Here is an 18,513-nt window from a genome sequence, read left to right as displayed (position 1 = left end):
TGCAGTATAGGTCATAAATTCCGCCCCCTCTATGTTAGCGGGATTAATGTGGCTCCACCACATCACTACTGCGCAAACTCTGGCTCCAAATGGCATCACCAGCGCAAAATTGCATTTTTTTACAGTGGGAGGAAGCGGAGACGCGTCGTCCATTCTTTTTACATTCTATGGGACAGAGAGCGTCTGATGCAACGCGATAGTCGGACCTACGCGCCTAGATACTTTTTAGCTGGTGCACGTAACCTGTGAAGCCTTGCTGTGCGGCCCTGTCTGGTTGAAGCCTGGTTTATGCTTCAATGTCAAACGCGTCAGCGTAGGGTCCGCACACCCGGAGATTACATTAAGAACACAGACCCGCAGACCCAGGCTTAAATCAGGCTTGAGTCGGGAATAGGTTTACCGCGAGTTCGAACCACGGTATGGGCAAGAGACATAGGAAACGTGTAGGCTACGGAAGAGCGATGACGACACTTGTGACACATGGACACTAGAGGGCAACAAACATCACTCAATTGTGCCAAATAGCCCTTGAATAAAGAATGGCTACAGCTTCAACCCATTTTTTCCACATATTTTGGTTAACTACAATCATGTTTTTATTGTTATTAGTGTTATTATTAAACAAGTTGTCTAATATGGATTGAAGTAGCCACGTACGGACTAATTGGTAAAAATCAAATTGGACGATGTGTTGTCCATTGAACATTTGACACTATAACGGTTTGAAATGCATAGCCTATATTTACTCGGCATACTTCCTGTTAATTTTGCAAAGTAGGCTACTTCGTAATTTAGCGTATTGATAAACTTCAATGCAATGTAAGCAATCCCTCTGTGTTCCCCGAATTTGGACGACCATGAAGGCCTTATTTGCATCAGACTCTGTACGTCTACGACAAGAAAGAATGATTGGCTAAAATGAGAAAATGCTGTCTTTCAATTGGCTGCATGGGCTGTCAATAAAGGTACGCTGCCAATACGCTTTGCCACTGACCTACTAACACAGATCCATGAGGCAGTAGTCATTCCGGCAGGAAAAGCAGAAGGAGACGAGGAGCGTTTCCCATAATATAATTTATTGGATTTAACAACGGCATGTGTTTTTGGTTTTGGTGTTATTTCTTCTACTGTTGTGAAACTGCGGAAAACAACACTTCGTGTTCCTGATGGTAGAAAAAGGTAAATTTCAATTTGAGGTCAGCTCGTAGCCTACCAGTAGAAAGATTGTGAACTACAAAATGTTTGCAGCGTACAGGCCACTCGGCAGTGTAAACAATGTTGTGAACTCACTTCAAATGATGTGGTAAAAATCACTTAAATCAAAAGTTTAATCGACACAAACGATCAAGTTAGGCCTAAATTAACTTCACTACAAGTATGTTATGTAATCACAACTGCTTCAAGCTACTTTGGTGATTGTTATGTAGGTTATAATGTTCTCCAGCTTTGTGAACGGCTCAAGACCAGTTACTGCTACAGCTTGGCTTTTTAATTACGTTTGAGAACGTATAGGCTACGCTATCAACTGGCACAGTGACCTAGAATGTGGTGCTGATGGGTAGGCTTGCCGTTGTCTCCGCAGACCGGACATAGTCAAGATTTGTCCGTGGCAATACATTTTAGTTACTATACCGATGTGGTTCAAAAGGGGTCACCTTATAATATTGCAGTATTTAAGGCTCTCCGAATGTAGCCAAGTTGTCTGCCAATGCCGCGGAACTGGGCCAGATGAACTGTTTTGAGTAGCCTAGTATAGGCTACATATTTTTGGGGAGTCTATCTCCTGAATCGATCTCTAAATTGTACAGTGTAAGGTCTGCAGCCATAGACTTTGCTAGCAGCCAAGGCAGAGGGGCTGATCACGCTCGTTTTGTAATCCTGACACAATGAAGGAATTTTGGGCTATGAGACGTGACGGTTAACAAGCAACCCATGGGTTGCATCCGTTCGAACATTCCATCGATATTAAACCATAAATTACTTTGCAAGACGCATTAGACAGTGTGTTGATAGTCCACCGCTCCCAAAAAGTGGAAGTAGGTCTATGTCAGTTGTTTTATTCGAATAGGCTCCTACTATTTAACTTCACTTTATTTTAAATTAGTTGAAAGTAATAGACGGGTGCAAATCGCGCTAGAATCAGCGCATGTAACATTTGTCTAGTGCTTTTTTCGCATTTGTAACCTCGTAAATGTATGCTTTTATTTCGTTGTCTTTCCAACCACGTTTAATGATTGCGGTTGGTCGTATTCCTTTGTTTCTTGTCCTCCGGAGATATACCAACAATACGTTGAGACAAGGAAATCATACAGTGGTCCATTTCCTTATTTAATAGAAATGTTTACCATACGAATTTATCGTAGGCCTATCATAAATTCGTTCATCTGAGACGATTTTAACAAAGCTGTTGGGCCCATGAAGGTCATTGTCAGACGCTCAGGTTCTCTATCTACTTTGCCAAAATCAATGTAGTTGGAACCAGCTATTCAGAAAAACAATTCCGTAGTAACAGGAAGAATAAGCCTTCAGGCTACATACTGTAGCCTAGTTTTTTTTCTTCCTGAAACGCTCATTGTTTCAGTGCCTACACTTTTTGCGTTAACACTACTGGCGATGACATCATTTGGAGAGCTGGAATTGGGTCGTGCCTGGTGCGGAGTGAATTACATAAATTGCAATAATTTTTTTGGCAGATTTTCTTAATAGCAGTGTCTCTCCCAACATATTGACATATGTTTTAGGATTGCTTTAAAGCAATTCAATCGTTTGTTGGAAGCTGGATATGGTCCGATAATATTTTATACCCCGTCTTGGTATTGTCCAATTATCAAAGTCCCTCAAAATAGTTTTTTGCATAATGCCCATAATTTATGACACCAGACTTCAAATAAAGAACTGAATGGAGAACATACTTGTATTTTGAACTCTTGTAAGCATGCCTTCAAAATGATGTGATGACACAATAAGTCTAGGTCTACATAACCTATGTAGTGTTGCAATTCTTTTCTTTACAGATTTCCATTGCTTCACTGGACTATTTTGCTGTTGGAATTACCCATAATAAAAGCTGATGTCATTGGAAACTTTAGGCTTCTGATAACATAAATATCCAGTCAACATGACTAAGGACCTATGAAAATATTCAACACCGCTATCCTAATTGTGCTAACATGCAGGGGATCAAGAGAGAGCCAGACTCCTACAGTGGAGAGGATGCCCTAGTCTTGGCCCTCCAGGGGGCTGACCAGGATTTGATTGGCCACAAGTTTTCTGGCATTCCGTTCAAGGCCAAGTCCACATCTTGCCGTAGGAAACGGGAGTTCATCCCTGATGAGAAGAAAGATATTATCTACTGGGAGAGGAGGCGCAAAAACAATGAGGCAGCCAAACGCTCCCGGGAGAAACGACGCCTCAACGACATGGTGCTGGAGAACAAGCTAATGGCCCTTGGGGAAGAAAATGCCACCCTGAAGGCTGAGTTGCTGTCATTGAAGCTAAAGTTTGGCCTCGTCAGCTCGGCAGTATACGCCCAAGAGGTCCAGAAGATCTCCAGCTCCACCGCGGCACTCTATCAAGACTTTGTTTCGCCTGGTGCTGGCCATGGCTCTTACTCCAGGGACCTAGAGCCTCCTCACCTTGGCAGCAGCTGCATATCAGTCATCAAACACTCGCCCCACAGCACGTTGTCGGACGTATCGGAGATGTCTTCTGCCACCCAGGGCAGTCTGAGCAGTATCTGCAGGACCCCGGAGATCATCAAGCAAGAGCCTGCTGAGCATAACGGCTACGCCCGAGACAGGAGTAGCCCATATGAACTGTACAGCAACTACATAGTCAGCCCTTTCCCTGGTACCTACTCCCAACCTTCGCCATTCCTGCAGATCACCCGGTCATCCAGTAACTCCCCCAGGACTTCCGATGATGGAGTTGTGAGTAAATCATCGGATGGCGAGGATGAACAGCAGGTCCCTAAAGGCCCCCTCCCATCCGCTTCTGATTCCAAAAGCGTCATTGTCTCCACACTTAAAGTGCCAGATGCAAGCTCCTCTGCCTTACCCCACAAACTGCGGATCAAGGCCAGAGCCATCCAAATTAAAGTGGAGGCCATTGATCCAGACTACGACTCCTCTGGAAAACCATCCTCGCCCATTGACATGTCAGCCAGAGGGTGCTACCCAATGGGTCAAGGTCCTGCATCCGAGTACATTCACTCATCCCTCAGCCCTTTGTCTCTCCAAGTGAGCAATATCCAGGATTGGACCCACCGGCCAGAGCACTGGCACGAAGACAGCACAGAGAGGCAGCCTAATGGCTGCAAGAGTCATCTCAGTCAAAGCCCCATCCCCAGTAAACTCATTGTGGCCCTTAAAAGCACCTCTTATGGCCCTTCAGAGTCAGAGGATTTATACTTAAAACAGGGCATTGCAGACCTGTCTGCAGAAGTGGCCTCTCTGAAAAGACTGATTACGACTCGGCAAGGTTCTGTGATTGAGTCAACCAAAGGCACTACTGATCGAGAGTTATTAACAAAAGGATGTTACTCAAAATGAGTTCTGTATGTTTTGCACAATGCCTGTTTTTTTCACTGTTTACTCTTGCACTGTGTGGTTGATAAGGTGTAAAATGCAGTTCATTTCAAATGAATAGTGTGTTGTGGAATTGCTTTCGTAGTTGACACACATCTCATGATAACTCATCTGTAGCCCAGCAGTCAGGCTACTATACATGCAAATTCAATGTTAACTGTTTTTCTCAAGTTTTGTTGTAAATGGTGAGTTTTGTTTACAATAAATATACACACAGATGTTTTGGGTGTGTCTGTGTTCCTTTCAATAAATACATTACTAGTGTGTTCTACAAATAGCCTACTCCATGTTATTTATAGGTTAAAGCTGGCTTAAGCAAGTTTTGCAAAGCTAGCTATTTTAACTCCCACAAAACTACAGTTACGCGTGCAGGGGCAGAGTGCATGCAGGTAGGTAGGTACACAGACAGGTAGCCCGTCCAATCAGTAGTCAGGGTACGGCCTAATCATTGCTTTTATTTATTACAGTCTTGTGACACCCACCACAGATGTTGGATTGGTTTCATATTACACCTTTATGTGTATTAAATGCTATCAAGATGTAAAGTTTATTTAGGTAAATATGACAAAGTGCTTCTCAAACACAATAGACAAAAAACTGTTGCCTGGGTCAAATATAAATACATTTTATTATAAAGGCAATGTTATTAATAGTCCTGCTTTCTGTCAAGTAACCTGTTAACACGATGCATCAAACACTAGGCAGAGTTTTGCTAGGTAGGCAACTCACCTTCTTCACATAACAATGTTAAAAGCAAATGTGGAATCGTAACAGTGGTGCCTGAGCTCCTGTCATCTTTCACCTGAGTAGAGGAATGTATCTTGTACAGTATGAATTCTGCGGTTAAGAGAGGGCCGATACGCTCCTAAGAGTAGGTCACATGACCAAAATCTACGTCACATCGGTTCAAAGTTGAAAGTCAAAACAACACTACAGTTGTGCAGTATGGCGGTCTTGGCAGGATGCAGAGTTTATCTGCAATCTTTTCTAACAAAAATGGGAAAGCTTGAGGGAGTTTACAAATTACATGAGCATTCAAAGTCTTTGCATCATGCTGCCTCAAACAAACTGGTGTATTGCCGTCCGGCAAGGAATGGCGCTAGCCGTCATTCTAGCTCCGACGCTAAGTCAGGGGAAGATCTGAGCGTTAGGTATTTGGACGGAGAAGATTCAGGTAGTGGAATTGTAAAAAAAGGACCCGAAGTCACGTTTGTTGTTGACTTGTTTAATATGTGATGCCATTTAACAATTGTAATGGGAAAGTCGGTTGTGTAGCTTGTGAGCGTGTCTATGTTCCCAGCGACCTAAGTTCCCAATATTATGTTCCCCTGGTCAATTTCCCAGGTGAATATTCGTTTAACACACATTAACTCTTGTCTTCGGGTCAAATATGAATGAAAACATTCCATAAATAATATTCCTCTTTTAATTATTGGAAAAAGACCCCAAAGCAGCTATATAAACACAACAAACCAATTATCTTTTTTTTCACATCTGTGATGTTCCGCAGTTTAGTCTGTTTTAACAAAATCACTGTTGTATTGAAACAATACGGCAGATAATCAAAAAAAGATTAAGACAAACAAACTGGATTCAATTGGATCCTTAGGTCATGATGTCATGTTTTTTTTTAGATCAGTTGAAAGTCAGATGCGACGTGTGAGATATTCAAAACATGTAACGTTATGTTATAGTAGGCTAGTTGTCACCTAAGGAAGTATTAAGTTATGACCTTGGTGATTCCATCACTCCTACCATTGACAAGTTGAATCAAGTGTAGTCCTATTATACTGAGAGGAAGGCAACAGTGCCATTATGTTAGCAAATGTACCCAATAGCCTATGTTTACTACATACTACATAGTTGTGGGTCATCAGCATAATTTCAAATGACACTAAAAATATTGATTGGTGTAAAACATTAATATTTGATTTATTATGAATGGTTGCATATTCTATCATAACCCTATTACATGCTGTAGTGCTATAACATGCAACAACAACAAAAAGCCAATATTTTTTGTACAAATGTGTTTGTATTGGATGAGTAGTTTTAGAAGTTGTCTACTGGTAAAATAAAATGGACACCTTACATGTTAGGGTTGCAAAAGGAAAGTTCCTGGGAATTTTCAGGAAAATGTCCTAAGAATTTTTCATTATAAATACATACACATTCTATAACACATACTTACACGTACATTTTTAATGTAATAGATAATTCATTGTTCACAGGATATTATAAAGATGTGTAATTAATGCAACACAATATTTATTAAAGGGGTCATTGATTGCAAAACCGATTTTACCTTGTCATAGTTGAATAACGACAGTTTGGTGGGTAAAATGGACATACAGTGAACCTCAAAGTCCATTAACACCTCTTTCCTATCTAAATCTCACAACTTGAAACTGCAGCTGTATAACTATCGGTTTTGAAAAAGCTGTATTTGTGACGTCACAAATATAGCATCACCTTTGTCGCGCCCCAACATTTACCTACAGACCAGCCCTCTGGTGTTCTGGCCCAGGATCTCAGACACTAGTTTAGCTGTGCGCTGCTCTGTGTACTTCCACGCGAAGAACAAAGGAGAAAGTTTGAAAGTTTTTAAAGTATATTGAAAATGGACCATCGTAAATGCAGTCTTTCAGGTTGTACTGGGAATGCTGACCCTTTCCATAATCTTCCCAAGGAACCAGACATTCGACGGGCATGGCTGATGTTTTTCTATGAGAAGATCCCTGTAAAGTTCGACACTCATTTATTCATTTGCTCAAACCATTTCACCAAAGACAGTTTTGAATGAAAACCTTGGACAATTTAAGAAGGATTTGCTGAGCCGCTGTTGCTAAAAAGAGGTGCTGCTCCAACCGTATGCTCATCATGCTCATCACAAACCCAAGCTGTAAGTATGATTTTGTTGCTAACAGTTAGCCTATTAGCAATGCTAACGTCTCCTGTATCTAGCATAGATAGAATGCTAAATAAGTTTCAAAACACATCATAACATACCTTACTTAGCAAATGACTGTAGCTAGACTAGCTGTAGTCGGCATTAGAAGGGAAGCTTCTGAAAAAATTGCCAGAAAACGAATAGTAGTCTAGCCTATTGCTAACGCCTGTCTAGATTATCTATTTGAAAGAATTGGAGAAAGGCAGGTGCTAGATACAGGATAAGTTATCTTTGCTAATAACTGTTACCGACAAAATCATACTACAGCCTGCGGTTGTGATGAGCATAAAGTCAGAACGCACCTCTTTTCAGCAACAGCTTCATAGCAAATCCTGCTTAACATTGTCCCAGGTTTTCAAAACCGTCCTTTGTAAAATAGTTTGAGCAACTGTTTAATTGAGGGTCGAACTGCACAGGCATCTTCTACGCTACGGTATAGACAAATATAAGCCATGCCCGTTGATTCAATGGTATCTAGACTCAAGCTCATCTGCTTTTTATTAACGCTGATTTGCAAGGAATGCAAGAACAGCTAGGTAGCGAAAACACCTAGACTGTAGGCATCTAAACTAGTTTAGCTTGCTAACCCAAGAGCATGCGTAGAATGTGTGACGATTTAGCCTAGTTTTTTGGGGCTGGGGCTAATGCGTTATTTCATGTTCCTGACTGTGTTTCATTCGAATAAATAACCTGTGTTGTCATGTAAATCTATAATTCACGATGCATGTTTGTCTAGATCTTTGTCAGGTTATTTTTCATTTAATTTTTCAGCAAGATATCTAGCTAACTGAAGCTGAGTTAAATCACGATATAGTTTGGTTGATAAACTGTAACGTTACCCACCTAAGACAATCCCGTTTGCTTCGACAACACAAGTGTAAACAACTAATGTTATCATTTCAAATTATATCTAGTCTGTTGAAAACAGTGTTGTGTAGACACAATATATTTATTTGCACGTTTTTTTTCAAGTCTCCACCTTAGATGTTTCAGTGAGTGCTGTTGGCCGTGTTGCGGGTTGCTCTGCAGCTTCACTCGTTAATAACCAACCAATCAGCGTGCAGCTCATCTATATATTCATGAGCATACCATGAAAGGAGAAAACCTAGCGTTTTTTCACGGGACAATTTCACAGGAAGCACCAGGGGGAATAGAACAGCACCTGGGCCATTTTCAGCCGAACCAATGTACATACCCTATTCGGAGACCTTAAGGAACAGTGTGAAATATCAACCCCCAATATACAGTCAAGGACCCCTTTAAAACAGTCAACTTTTATCTGGTTGGAATACACACACTTGAAGGTAGACTCATTTGATTGCTTGTGGCACTGTAAAAACAGCCCTGTCTAATGGAAGAGAATGGTTTATACTTCCCTCCTACAAACCTATAGGCCTACTGTATTTGCTAATAATTTATGTCAGCATATGAAATGTATAACATATGCATGATACATTTCACATTAATTGGGAGTGTTAACCTTTGGCAAGGCAAAACCTATATTCTCTCTCATATATTTTTTATTATTAATATTTTTATTTTTATTTATTTTCCCACCCCCCTGTGAATTTTTGCACTACATAGACAATGTTGGTGTAGAAATGTTCGTTTTGGTCCCAGTTGCATTGCTTGTGTCTGCGCTAATGTTCCGTTCCACAGTCACCAACATCACTAACTAGTCACTACTTCACAAACCCATGCGTGATAACATATAGTAGCCCAGAATACTAGTTTAGCAGCTCGTTAACTTCTGGGAGATAGATAAAACGGCAAGACAGCTGCAGAAACGCCACAGGCAAAGGCCAGCATAATAAAATGTAGCTAGCTATGCTTCCAGGCTGTGATATCAACCATAATGATTATAAATCCTGTAGAGCAATCAAATACCATTCAATCAGAACGAGTGGAAATATGCGAGGGGGTTTTCCCTACTTAAAGCGCGGATAGCCAGTCACATCACATGACCCCTTAGTCTTCAGACAGGGACGTTGTTACAATACTGACACATAATGATCACTTCTAGCAAACTTGTTATATTTGCCAGTTTTCCAGAAATACTTTTCAAGCTTATTTAAGTTTTTGGGGGCATTTTCTTTAGTTTGCAGAGGGTACTTTTTGAATCGGGATTCCAGCTCATATATTGCCAGTGACAACGTTGATAGATATAGGTTAGGACAATTTTTACACAGGATTGGCCAATTTCTTCATTTTGATGCAACTTTTTCAACTGTGAGGCTGCAACAGAGCCTATCACCATTCCCTCTTGCATTTAAGGGAAATTACAAGAGAACCCTGTTTCATTCAACACTTCAATCTTAGTATTTTGAAGTGTTAATGAGCAGCAACACATTTATGATTTTGGATCTATGCCATCTTTATAAAAACTAGTTTTTAGTAGGCATCAGTTGAACATTTTCAGTAACAATTGGCAACCGACGCAAGCACACCTCACAATTTCCCCACAAATTGTGCCCTCAAGTTATGTTTATTCCCTCAAAAATCAGTATTACATTTGTTTTGGTTGGTTCCTCCAAGATCATGAAATCATTTTATGTGTGTGGTTGTGTTTTAGGAATTGTTGTTTTTGGAATCAACAGAGCAAAAGCCAAAAATGCCATTAGCAAAAATCTGGTGAATTTGGTATGTATGCAGCTTACAAAATACCTTAAAATGTATTTTAACAGTCATTGAATTTCCACTTGTATCTATTCATATCCACTTGTTTGTCCTGTTTCAGATGTCAGAGGCTGTAGAGAAGGTGAAAAAGAATAACAAAGTACGAACTGTCATTTTGTGCAGTTTGGTGCCTGGGATATTCTGTGCAGGTAAAGTTGAAAGGCGTCGTTGGTACTTGTCAAGGCATTATTATCTTTTTTATATATATATATAAAAAACGTCCAAACAGATTAATATTTATGAAATTATGTTCTTAAAATGTATCTTCTTTGTGTATTGTTGTCTAAAGTCCTGTGCCAAATTGCTTATTTATTATGTATTTAAAGCTGAGAGGTCTATTGAAATGGTACTGTGTTTTTGTTATTGAAATGGTATGAAACAATCATAATTTCTTCTGATGCTTATTTTTAGACATTTGCATTTTATGATTTGTCGTTTTTGCTTTATGCAGGTGCAGACTTGAAAGAGAGGGCCAAAATGCACCAAAGTGAAGTGGGACCTTTTGTCTCAAAAGCAAGGGCGCTAATCACAGAACTTGGTGAGGGGAGTGATTTAATTTGTATGATTTTATTCTCTTAGCACAGCATTATGGGTAATAGTTTTATGTTTATAAATCACCCATCAGAATCCTTTCTTTTTACTGAATTTCATCAGTCCCATTGATAAGAAAAACCTTGTTCAAAGCCAATGTTAAAAAATGCATGCAAGTGAGAAATTGCATGCAATATATGGCATCCGACCGTCTTTGAGAGACGATGGTGTAGGTTCCGTGGGAGCCTTATCTGCTCTGTCATGAGTGGCTGAAGAGACAGACTCTGGAGTGACTTGTGAGTTGTTGTGGCTATTGTTTCGACTTCCTCCTGGCTCTGTTACCAGCGGTTTGTGTTTCTCACTCGCTCGGCTTTCTGAACACCTTGACTGACATATAGATGTCAGTCAAGATTGAGATACAGCAAGGCGCCAGGAGGAGTGGTCTTCAGCACAGCTCTCCCAGTCATTGATGTTAATGTATATCTTTTTCACATACATCTTTGAAGCGCAGATGTGGTCTTCCAGTCAGTTGTGCGCCTTCTGCTAGTTCTGCGACTTTATACTAGTGTACCTGCCGTATAGCAGGTCCTTAAGAATGCGGCCTTAAGAGTCCATTCTCTTTACGTGGCCAAACCAACAAAAGGGCCTCACACTGACAATGGAGAACATGTTGTTCATGTTGGTCCATTCCAGAGCCTTTGTATTGAGTGTATACATATTACTGTTACTTTTAAAATCCGTAGATTTGCACTTTGGAGCCAAACAGGTGTAACTCAATATACAGAGTTGGCATTAGGACTGGGCGAAAAAAAGTGATATCTCGATATTGTCAAAATGTTTACGATATTCGATATCTCGGTATGTTTGCATTGCTTTTAAATAAGCAAACAACATTAGAAACCATTAAAAAACAACTAAAACTATTTAGATAGAACAGCTATTTTTACAAAGTACAAAATGTGTAGTGCAAAAAAAAGACCCTCCCCCACCTTACCTCTCTTGCGCGGGAATACATGACAAGACGAAAGGAGACGTAATATTGGACGTTCGGCGCGTTCTTTGGGAAAGTATTCTTGAATTTGAAATATTTTACATTCACAATATTTTCACATTTTACATCATCGTCAAAATTATTGCGATATTATTGCAAATATTAAATATATATCGCCCAGCCCTAGTTGACATATGGTTTATAGTTAGTAATCTGCAAAGTCTAACCAAGTTAAGCTCTGTATCACTCTAATAATACCAGGAATCTCTGTGTGTGTGTGTGTGTACAAATTTGAATGGGTTTAGTTTCCCATGTTCAGCTCAAGAGCAGTGCTGCGATAGAACAAATGCGATTAACACGTAAGGCATTCGGAATGAAATGAAACTAAGCGTAGTAAGAAAATAGGGAATTCTGATAAGTCATCTCGAAGCAAATTCGCTTTTACAACTGATATTCAGCAGTTTTCAAAAGGGCCGGCTAATCAAAATTACAATATAAAGTGTATATACTTTCAGTATAGATCAGTGAATTTCGTTACATAAATGAATGTGTTTACTGATGTAAAAACTGCCTAAGTAACCTACCGCAATTAAACTAATGCGATTAACAAAATAATTCACAATTATATTAAACAAAGCATAGTAAGGAAAATAGAGAAATTATGTTTTGATATTTAAATGCAAATTCGCTTTGACAACCGATAATCAGCTGCTTTCAAAGGGGCTGGCTAGCTAACAGAACGACAATATAAAGTGGATATCATTTCAGTATAGATAAGTGAAATTTGAAACATAAATGTACGTGTTTAATGATGTCAAAACTGTCTGCACATTGCAAATGTATTGCTGTATGGTGACTTAGGCAATTATGACAACTGGCTCAACCATTGTGCATGTAATGACTTCTGTTATGAACTGAATGTTTAGATGTTTGTAGTGGTAAGACAATTTAACAGAACCAATATAGTACATTTTGACTAACATAAGTAATTTATAACGTAGGAAACAGCAGACAAATAAAGGCTACATAATCATTTGCATGAATGTAGGCTACCACAGCATTGATAATTTGACTAGAATAGATGTGGAGGTTGAACAAGTACTTCAGAGATGACAGAACATTTCAACCGTGATCTGAGAAATATAGGTACCTAAAACACTTAGAAGAACTGTCATCACCAGCTGCATTACAGGCACTGCCCTATCTATCTATAATTCCAGAAATCTGAGTGTGTCACCAATATCATCGCGGTTACTGTGCTTTATCTATAATTTCAAGAATCTGTGTGTGTATGCCACCAATTTTATCACTGGCACTATGCACTATCTACAGTTCCAGAAATCTGTACTTGTGTGTTTCACTGACATCTTAATCACCAACTGCATCATGGACACTGTGCACTAGTTACATTAAATGTAATTAATTAGCTTTTCTTTTTTTCTTTCTTGATTGATACCCTGTACTACACCCTGTGTAGTCTAGTGTGATGTACTGGGCGTACTGGAGACCCTCTCTATCCCTTGTCATCCCCTACCACGTATTCCTGCACATTTTATAGTGGGCATGTGGGAAATATTTGTGATCATACGAAGTACTTGCATATCACAGATATTACACCAATACTTATCTGCATTGATGTCTTGTCGACTAGATATTGCAAGAAGACAAATTATAAGAGTTAAATATTGTTTAGATTCCTTTTTTTCTTACCACTAATAAGTATCTCCCCTCTTTGTACTATGAAGGTAATTTGCCAATGCCTACAATTGCTGCCATCGATGGAGCTGCATTGGGAGGGGGACTTGAGATGGCCCTTGCCTGTGACATCAGAATTGCATGTAAGACTGGGCTCTCTGAAACATGCATGCAGATGCTTGTGTAGTATGAGCACATGGTCGTGATTTCATCAGCAATCTTTTAATAGAGAAGCTATACACACTCACACACACATTGTCTTGTTATTTGCAATGACAGAGGAGGACGTTTGTAATGTCCACACATGCCTTTCTCTATGAATGGCAATATCAGCTGTATATTTGAATATGGCCATAAGGTTATGTTATGAACATAAAATTAAAAATGTTGGTCTGTTATGTGAAATAAAACCTTAATATCATCAAAACATAGACCACAAAAGGTCAGCCTATGAAGTTCAAATCATAAAATTCAATAGATCACATGCACTCACTTGGCTTTTTTATTACAACCTTTTGACAAAATCTTACAAAAGCTTCAGTTGTCTAAACCTTAAGAAGAATACATTGACTTCAGAAAACATTCAACACTCAACTCAAACTAACTGTCACAGATTTATTTTTTCTAAGATAGTATTAATCTCTTATAAGAATATGTAAATGTGTTGACTTTTACACGTGTGTCTCTGATAACATGGTTAGTGACAGTTAACGGCAGAGCCACAAGTTATTTTAAGTGTATGTCATTGATGCAGCTGCTTTGAGAAGTGATGTGGTGGAGAATTGTTTTGGAATCATAGCATCAGTGCTATGGCATCCCATGTTCGTTAGTAATTATTGGGAAATTTACCAAAACATGAGATGAGTCCTGGGATAAATCAACTTCCTATAGCCAAATGAGTATAAACATATTGTTTCGATGTTTTGTTTGCAAAAAAAACTATATTATTAGAAGGACCAACCGATTTTTGTGGAAAGTGAGGCACTTTATACTGCAAAACGTATTATTTATCAGCATAATTACTTTAGAATGGAAAGTGGTAGAATTGCAACAGGTTTATTAAGCCGAGTTTAAAGATGTTATGTTGTTTTAATTTTGTCTATTGAAATGCTACTGTGTCATTATAACCAGAATACCTGAGGGTATGTCCAAGTGAATCACTCAGGGTACTTAAGATGACAATGCTTCTCTCTTTCTCTCTTATTTAGCAAACTGTGCAAAAATGGGCCTGGTAGAGACCAAACTTGCAATAATTCCAGGAGCAGGTAAGGTTTGATTTGAGTTCTTTTCTGCTCATGTTTGTTAAGTCAAGTTCCACAAATCACCCCACCTACCATAAATATTTTATATTGTAAGGTTACCCTCAAGTAAATGCAAACCTTGTTTGGTTTTGATGAGAAGCATTTTAAGAAAACATTTTAATCCAACCTTGCTGTTACAACAAATAGCTCAAATTACAGTGAGAAAGTCACTCCATGTTATGAACTTTTTTTTTTTTTTCAGTTTACGCTGGCATGAAAGTCACACAACATTTCTTCCCTGAATCAAAATACCGTTCTTTATTTTTGATTTATGGTTAACCAGCTATTGACAATGTGAGGTTGACTGAATCAAAAATTGGGGGTACAAACGGATTCAGCTTTACTTTGGTAAAGCTTCATTAACTCATGTTTCAGTGTTGTTTTTCTAATGTGTCAAACTTAGTTACCCATCATATCAGGTGTCCTGGACTTTAATCTGATTCCCTCAGTTATCACTGGGAGTTGAGACAATGAGCATGCTAGCAATAATAGAAGGGTAAGAGCAGGAAAGTGGGTCAATCTGCAAATGTCCAAGGTCGATGTCGCAGATCCTTGACCCCCCCCCTCCCAAAAATGTTTTTTATGAAACAAGATCCCTGATTAACCAATTCTAAGAAAATGGAGGTGTGTCACACCAGACCCACCTTTGCGTTTTTGTGTATAGTAAATATAGCTGAGAGAACACCAATGGTACAAGGGTAAATGCCTTGATCAGAACAAAATGGTTGGCCTGGGAATTCAAGTTATTTTGTTGTGTAAACCTAGGCATTTAGATGTTTTCACAAGTCTGATGCAATATGAAATGTTGTATTTGACCAGCATTTTGGATCTAATAGGGTTTAGATAAATTTGTACTTGTTTGTCCATATATCAAATTATGGTGATTGTGTTACATGACATGAATACAGAGATACCATGACTGTTATTTGTGATTTGCTTCTCTTGTTTTTCCTTTCCTCTCTGCTGGACGCTGTCACTGAGAACAACATTTGTTACAGTGGCACCTGTCGTTTGTGCTCATTGATTCATCTTGTCCAATGTCAGGGATTTGTGTGTCTTCAGGTTTCTGTGTTTGGACTCCGTCCAAGCATTCAGTTGCCCTTTGTATTCCCCTCCCGCGTACCCAAAGGGATTTAGCTCTTGACATTTAGCTAGCTTTGCCTCCTTGCTCAGTCTCAACCTCTAATTCTTTCATCAAATTCATGTGGCTGTAGTGACATTCTATATTATATTTATAGATAGAGCATGAAAAGAGGTCTTTAGGTATTGGGGAACTTGTTAGCAGAACGTTAGTCCTCTTATCATGGCAGTCAACAAATTATGTTTAAAATGAAATATTATGTAGCCCTACAGAAATATTACTTCTGCAGTCTGGGACCATTGTTAGAGGATCATAAGTATCAATGAGATAAGGTGTCTTCTCATTCTTGCACTCTAAAACTTATCTGCAGAGAAAACTGGGAAGACAGATACAGTGTCACAATCTCTTCTCTATTTGCCTGTTGCCTGTCTATCCCCCGCATGAAAATAGGTCACCAGAGCGCTGGCTCCTGTCCAAGAATTGAGAGATTTATTCACCACTGCCACGCTTCCTGGAAATGGAGGGGTGGATGTCGTCACAAGACATATTTTTGTTTGGCAAACATGCTGCCTTGTGCGCTGGAACATATGCCCCCCTGACCAGTTACTAAATGCTATCCATCTGAAGAGGGTTACTGCTTGTTCTACAACTGTATGTGTCATTGATCACCCTTGCTTTGTCTCTTGTCTCCCCCATCTGCCTCGGTAAATATCAAGTACACAGGACAAGAGTTTTATGTTGAGTTTCCTGTTTATCTTTGGATTTAACAGCTGGAATTAGCAGTCCTCAAGCATAAGAGTACAATGGAAGTATCTGTCCTTATAAACCCGTCACAAGCTTGTGTGTATAAGACCCATAATCTTGTAATGATATTGCTTACCAGATTTTCATTGTATGAAACGGTTATACTGGTATTTAACGTGAATTCTATTCTCCTTTGCATATCAAAGTTCTCTGCTGTAAAACGGTTTGCTCCTTCCCTAACCCGTTTGGCAGGCGCTGAACCATTTTCAATGAATGAGCACACTGAGGTCAAAGAGCTGTCGGTATTGAGGCTACACATGCAAGAGGGTCCAACTGCAAAATAAATACTGTCCAAAAATATATGTAAATGTAAACGTTTCTTCACAGTCACACTGAAATAAATCAGTCACTTGCATACGGTTATGCAAATTAGGTGATGACGTCATTTTGTGACTTTTAGGACAGCCAATAGCTACTTTCCGTACTGAGGAGTTGGCAACACTGGTTGGAGGATGTATTGCATTTATATGTATGACTTAGGCTCTGTTCGAAATGTCTTAAAATGCGTCCTTCCTTCCTTCCTTTTAAGACAGCGAGGTCTGTTCTAAATGTCTTAAATCTTCTCTTTCTGTCTAATAAGATACCTTGAAATACGTCACATAACGGTCATTTTTTAAGAGAGCATATGAGCTGCCTTGCTGCCTTAATGGCGGCACGTATTAGCCATAACTCTGTGCGCGGGGTTACCGTGAGCAACAAGTTAAACAGAATCCTTTGACCGCCATTGCTCTAAGTTTTTACAATTCATATTTCAGCTAAACGATACTTGTAAATCAGCATCTGAATAAAAATGTATCGAGAAATGGGCAGTGTAGTTGCTGAAAATGTACTTATTTTATTGATGACACTCCTAATTTGTAAATTTGCTCCGACTTTTCGATAACGTACAGTAGCTAGCATCGCAGTGCAGTGCAGACACTAGCTAGTTGCTGCATTTTATCATAATCCCATCAAATGAGTGAAATACAAACACAAATGTTATGAGCTATTGAGCCTATATCTAACACAAGTTTAAATACAGCTTAACTTGACTTAGTGTGACAATAAACTCAATGCAATTGACGACCGTCTGACAAAGCACGCTAGTGCGAGCACACGCAGCGCGATGACGTACATCCTGTCTTAATAGGCTGTTTGAAAACAACGGTTTTTAAGATACCTTACCCCGAAGAGAGCTGTCTCGTTAGACACCTGTCTAGTAAGACATCAAGGATTAAGACAGCTGTCTAAGTTTTCGAACAGAGCCTTAGGCTACTTGAACTTCGGTTTTAGCTTAAGTCAAAGTGTTTAACATAGCAAAAATTAGCATTGCGGCTAGGTGTTAACGCCACCGCTGGTTGGAGGATATATTGCATATGTATGACATGGCCAATCATTTTGTTTGTGAACATCTTTATATTGATTTGGGGACAATGAAATGGTTGAATAGCTGGCTAGTCTTGTTGTTAAACATACTGTCAAATTATATGTAGGTTAGTTTGGAGAATATGTCAACTTTGAAGCAATTGTAATCATGCTTTTAAGGTAAGGTGACCAGACGTCTACGGTTTCCGGGGACAATCCCCGTTTTTTTTGTGGGCTGTCCCCGGTTTTCACTGTGACCAACAACAGACCCAGAACACAAATTTAAAAAAGAGAGAAAGAAAACAATGACCAAACGTTAGTTGGGTCACCTACACGCCACAGGCTGAAGCAAACAAGCCAGCAGCCAGGGCAGCAATTGAGCTCAGAGCATAAAGATGGTCTAGAATGCCTGTCTTTGTAGTATTTTGATAGCTATTGAATATGCAGCACGAGAAATTTGCGTCCTTTCATTCATTCATTCAGCCAGCCAGCTCTGACTAATCGAGTACAAGACAAGATTGCATTGCGATAGGCAGTTGACAAATAGTGTTTGT

General features: G+C 39.4%; 2 protein-coding genes across 2 annotated transcripts in view; both read left to right on the top strand.

Annotated features, from left to right (window-relative positions):
• The first annotated feature begins 1,002 nt into the window (after nt 1-1,002).
• Nucleotides 1,003-4,805, top strand: nfil3 (nuclear factor, interleukin 3 regulated). Its single transcript, XM_084694223.1, has 2 exons — nt 1,003-1,179; nt 3,015-4,805. Exon 2 carries the CDS (start codon nt 3,171-3,173, stop codon nt 4,548-4,550), a length of 1,380 nt encoding a protein of 459 aa, XP_084550349.1. The 5' UTR covers nt 1,003-1,179; nt 3,015-3,170; the 3' UTR covers nt 4,551-4,805.
• Nucleotides 4,806-5,499: 694 nt separating this feature from the next.
• auh (AU RNA binding protein/enoyl-CoA hydratase) overlaps nt 5,500-18,513 on the top strand; it is a 28,717-nt gene continuing 15,703 nt past the window's right edge. Inside the window, exons 1-6 of the mRNA XM_084693656.1 lie at nt 5,500-5,760; nt 10,109-10,176; nt 10,274-10,361; nt 10,664-10,750; nt 13,480-13,572; nt 14,638-14,694. Of these exons, the coding sequence (XP_084549782.1) occupies nt 5,532-5,760; nt 10,109-10,176; nt 10,274-10,361; nt 10,664-10,750; nt 13,480-13,572; nt 14,638-14,694 (622 nt within the window). The 5' untranslated portion in view covers nt 5,500-5,531. The remainder of the gene's footprint in view (nt 5,761-10,108; nt 10,177-10,273; nt 10,362-10,663; nt 10,751-13,479; nt 13,573-14,637; nt 14,695-18,513) is intronic.

The sequence above is a fragment of the Hypomesus nipponensis genome, chromosome 27 (genome assembly GCF_054491055.1).
Source record: "Hypomesus nipponensis isolate SF chromosome 27, ASM5449105v1, whole genome shotgun sequence".
NCBI classification, from domain to species: Eukaryota; Metazoa; Chordata; class Actinopteri; order Osmeriformes; family Osmeridae; genus Hypomesus; species Hypomesus nipponensis.
The sequence above is the reverse complement of the archived record's forward strand: the minus strand, read 5'-3'. Positions and strand labels throughout refer to the sequence as shown.

Coding starts and splice junctions, on each gene's coding strand:
- nfil3 (XM_084694223.1), top strand. CDS start 3,171: ATGCAGGGGATCAAGAGAGAGCCAGACTCCTACAGTGGAGAGGATGCC.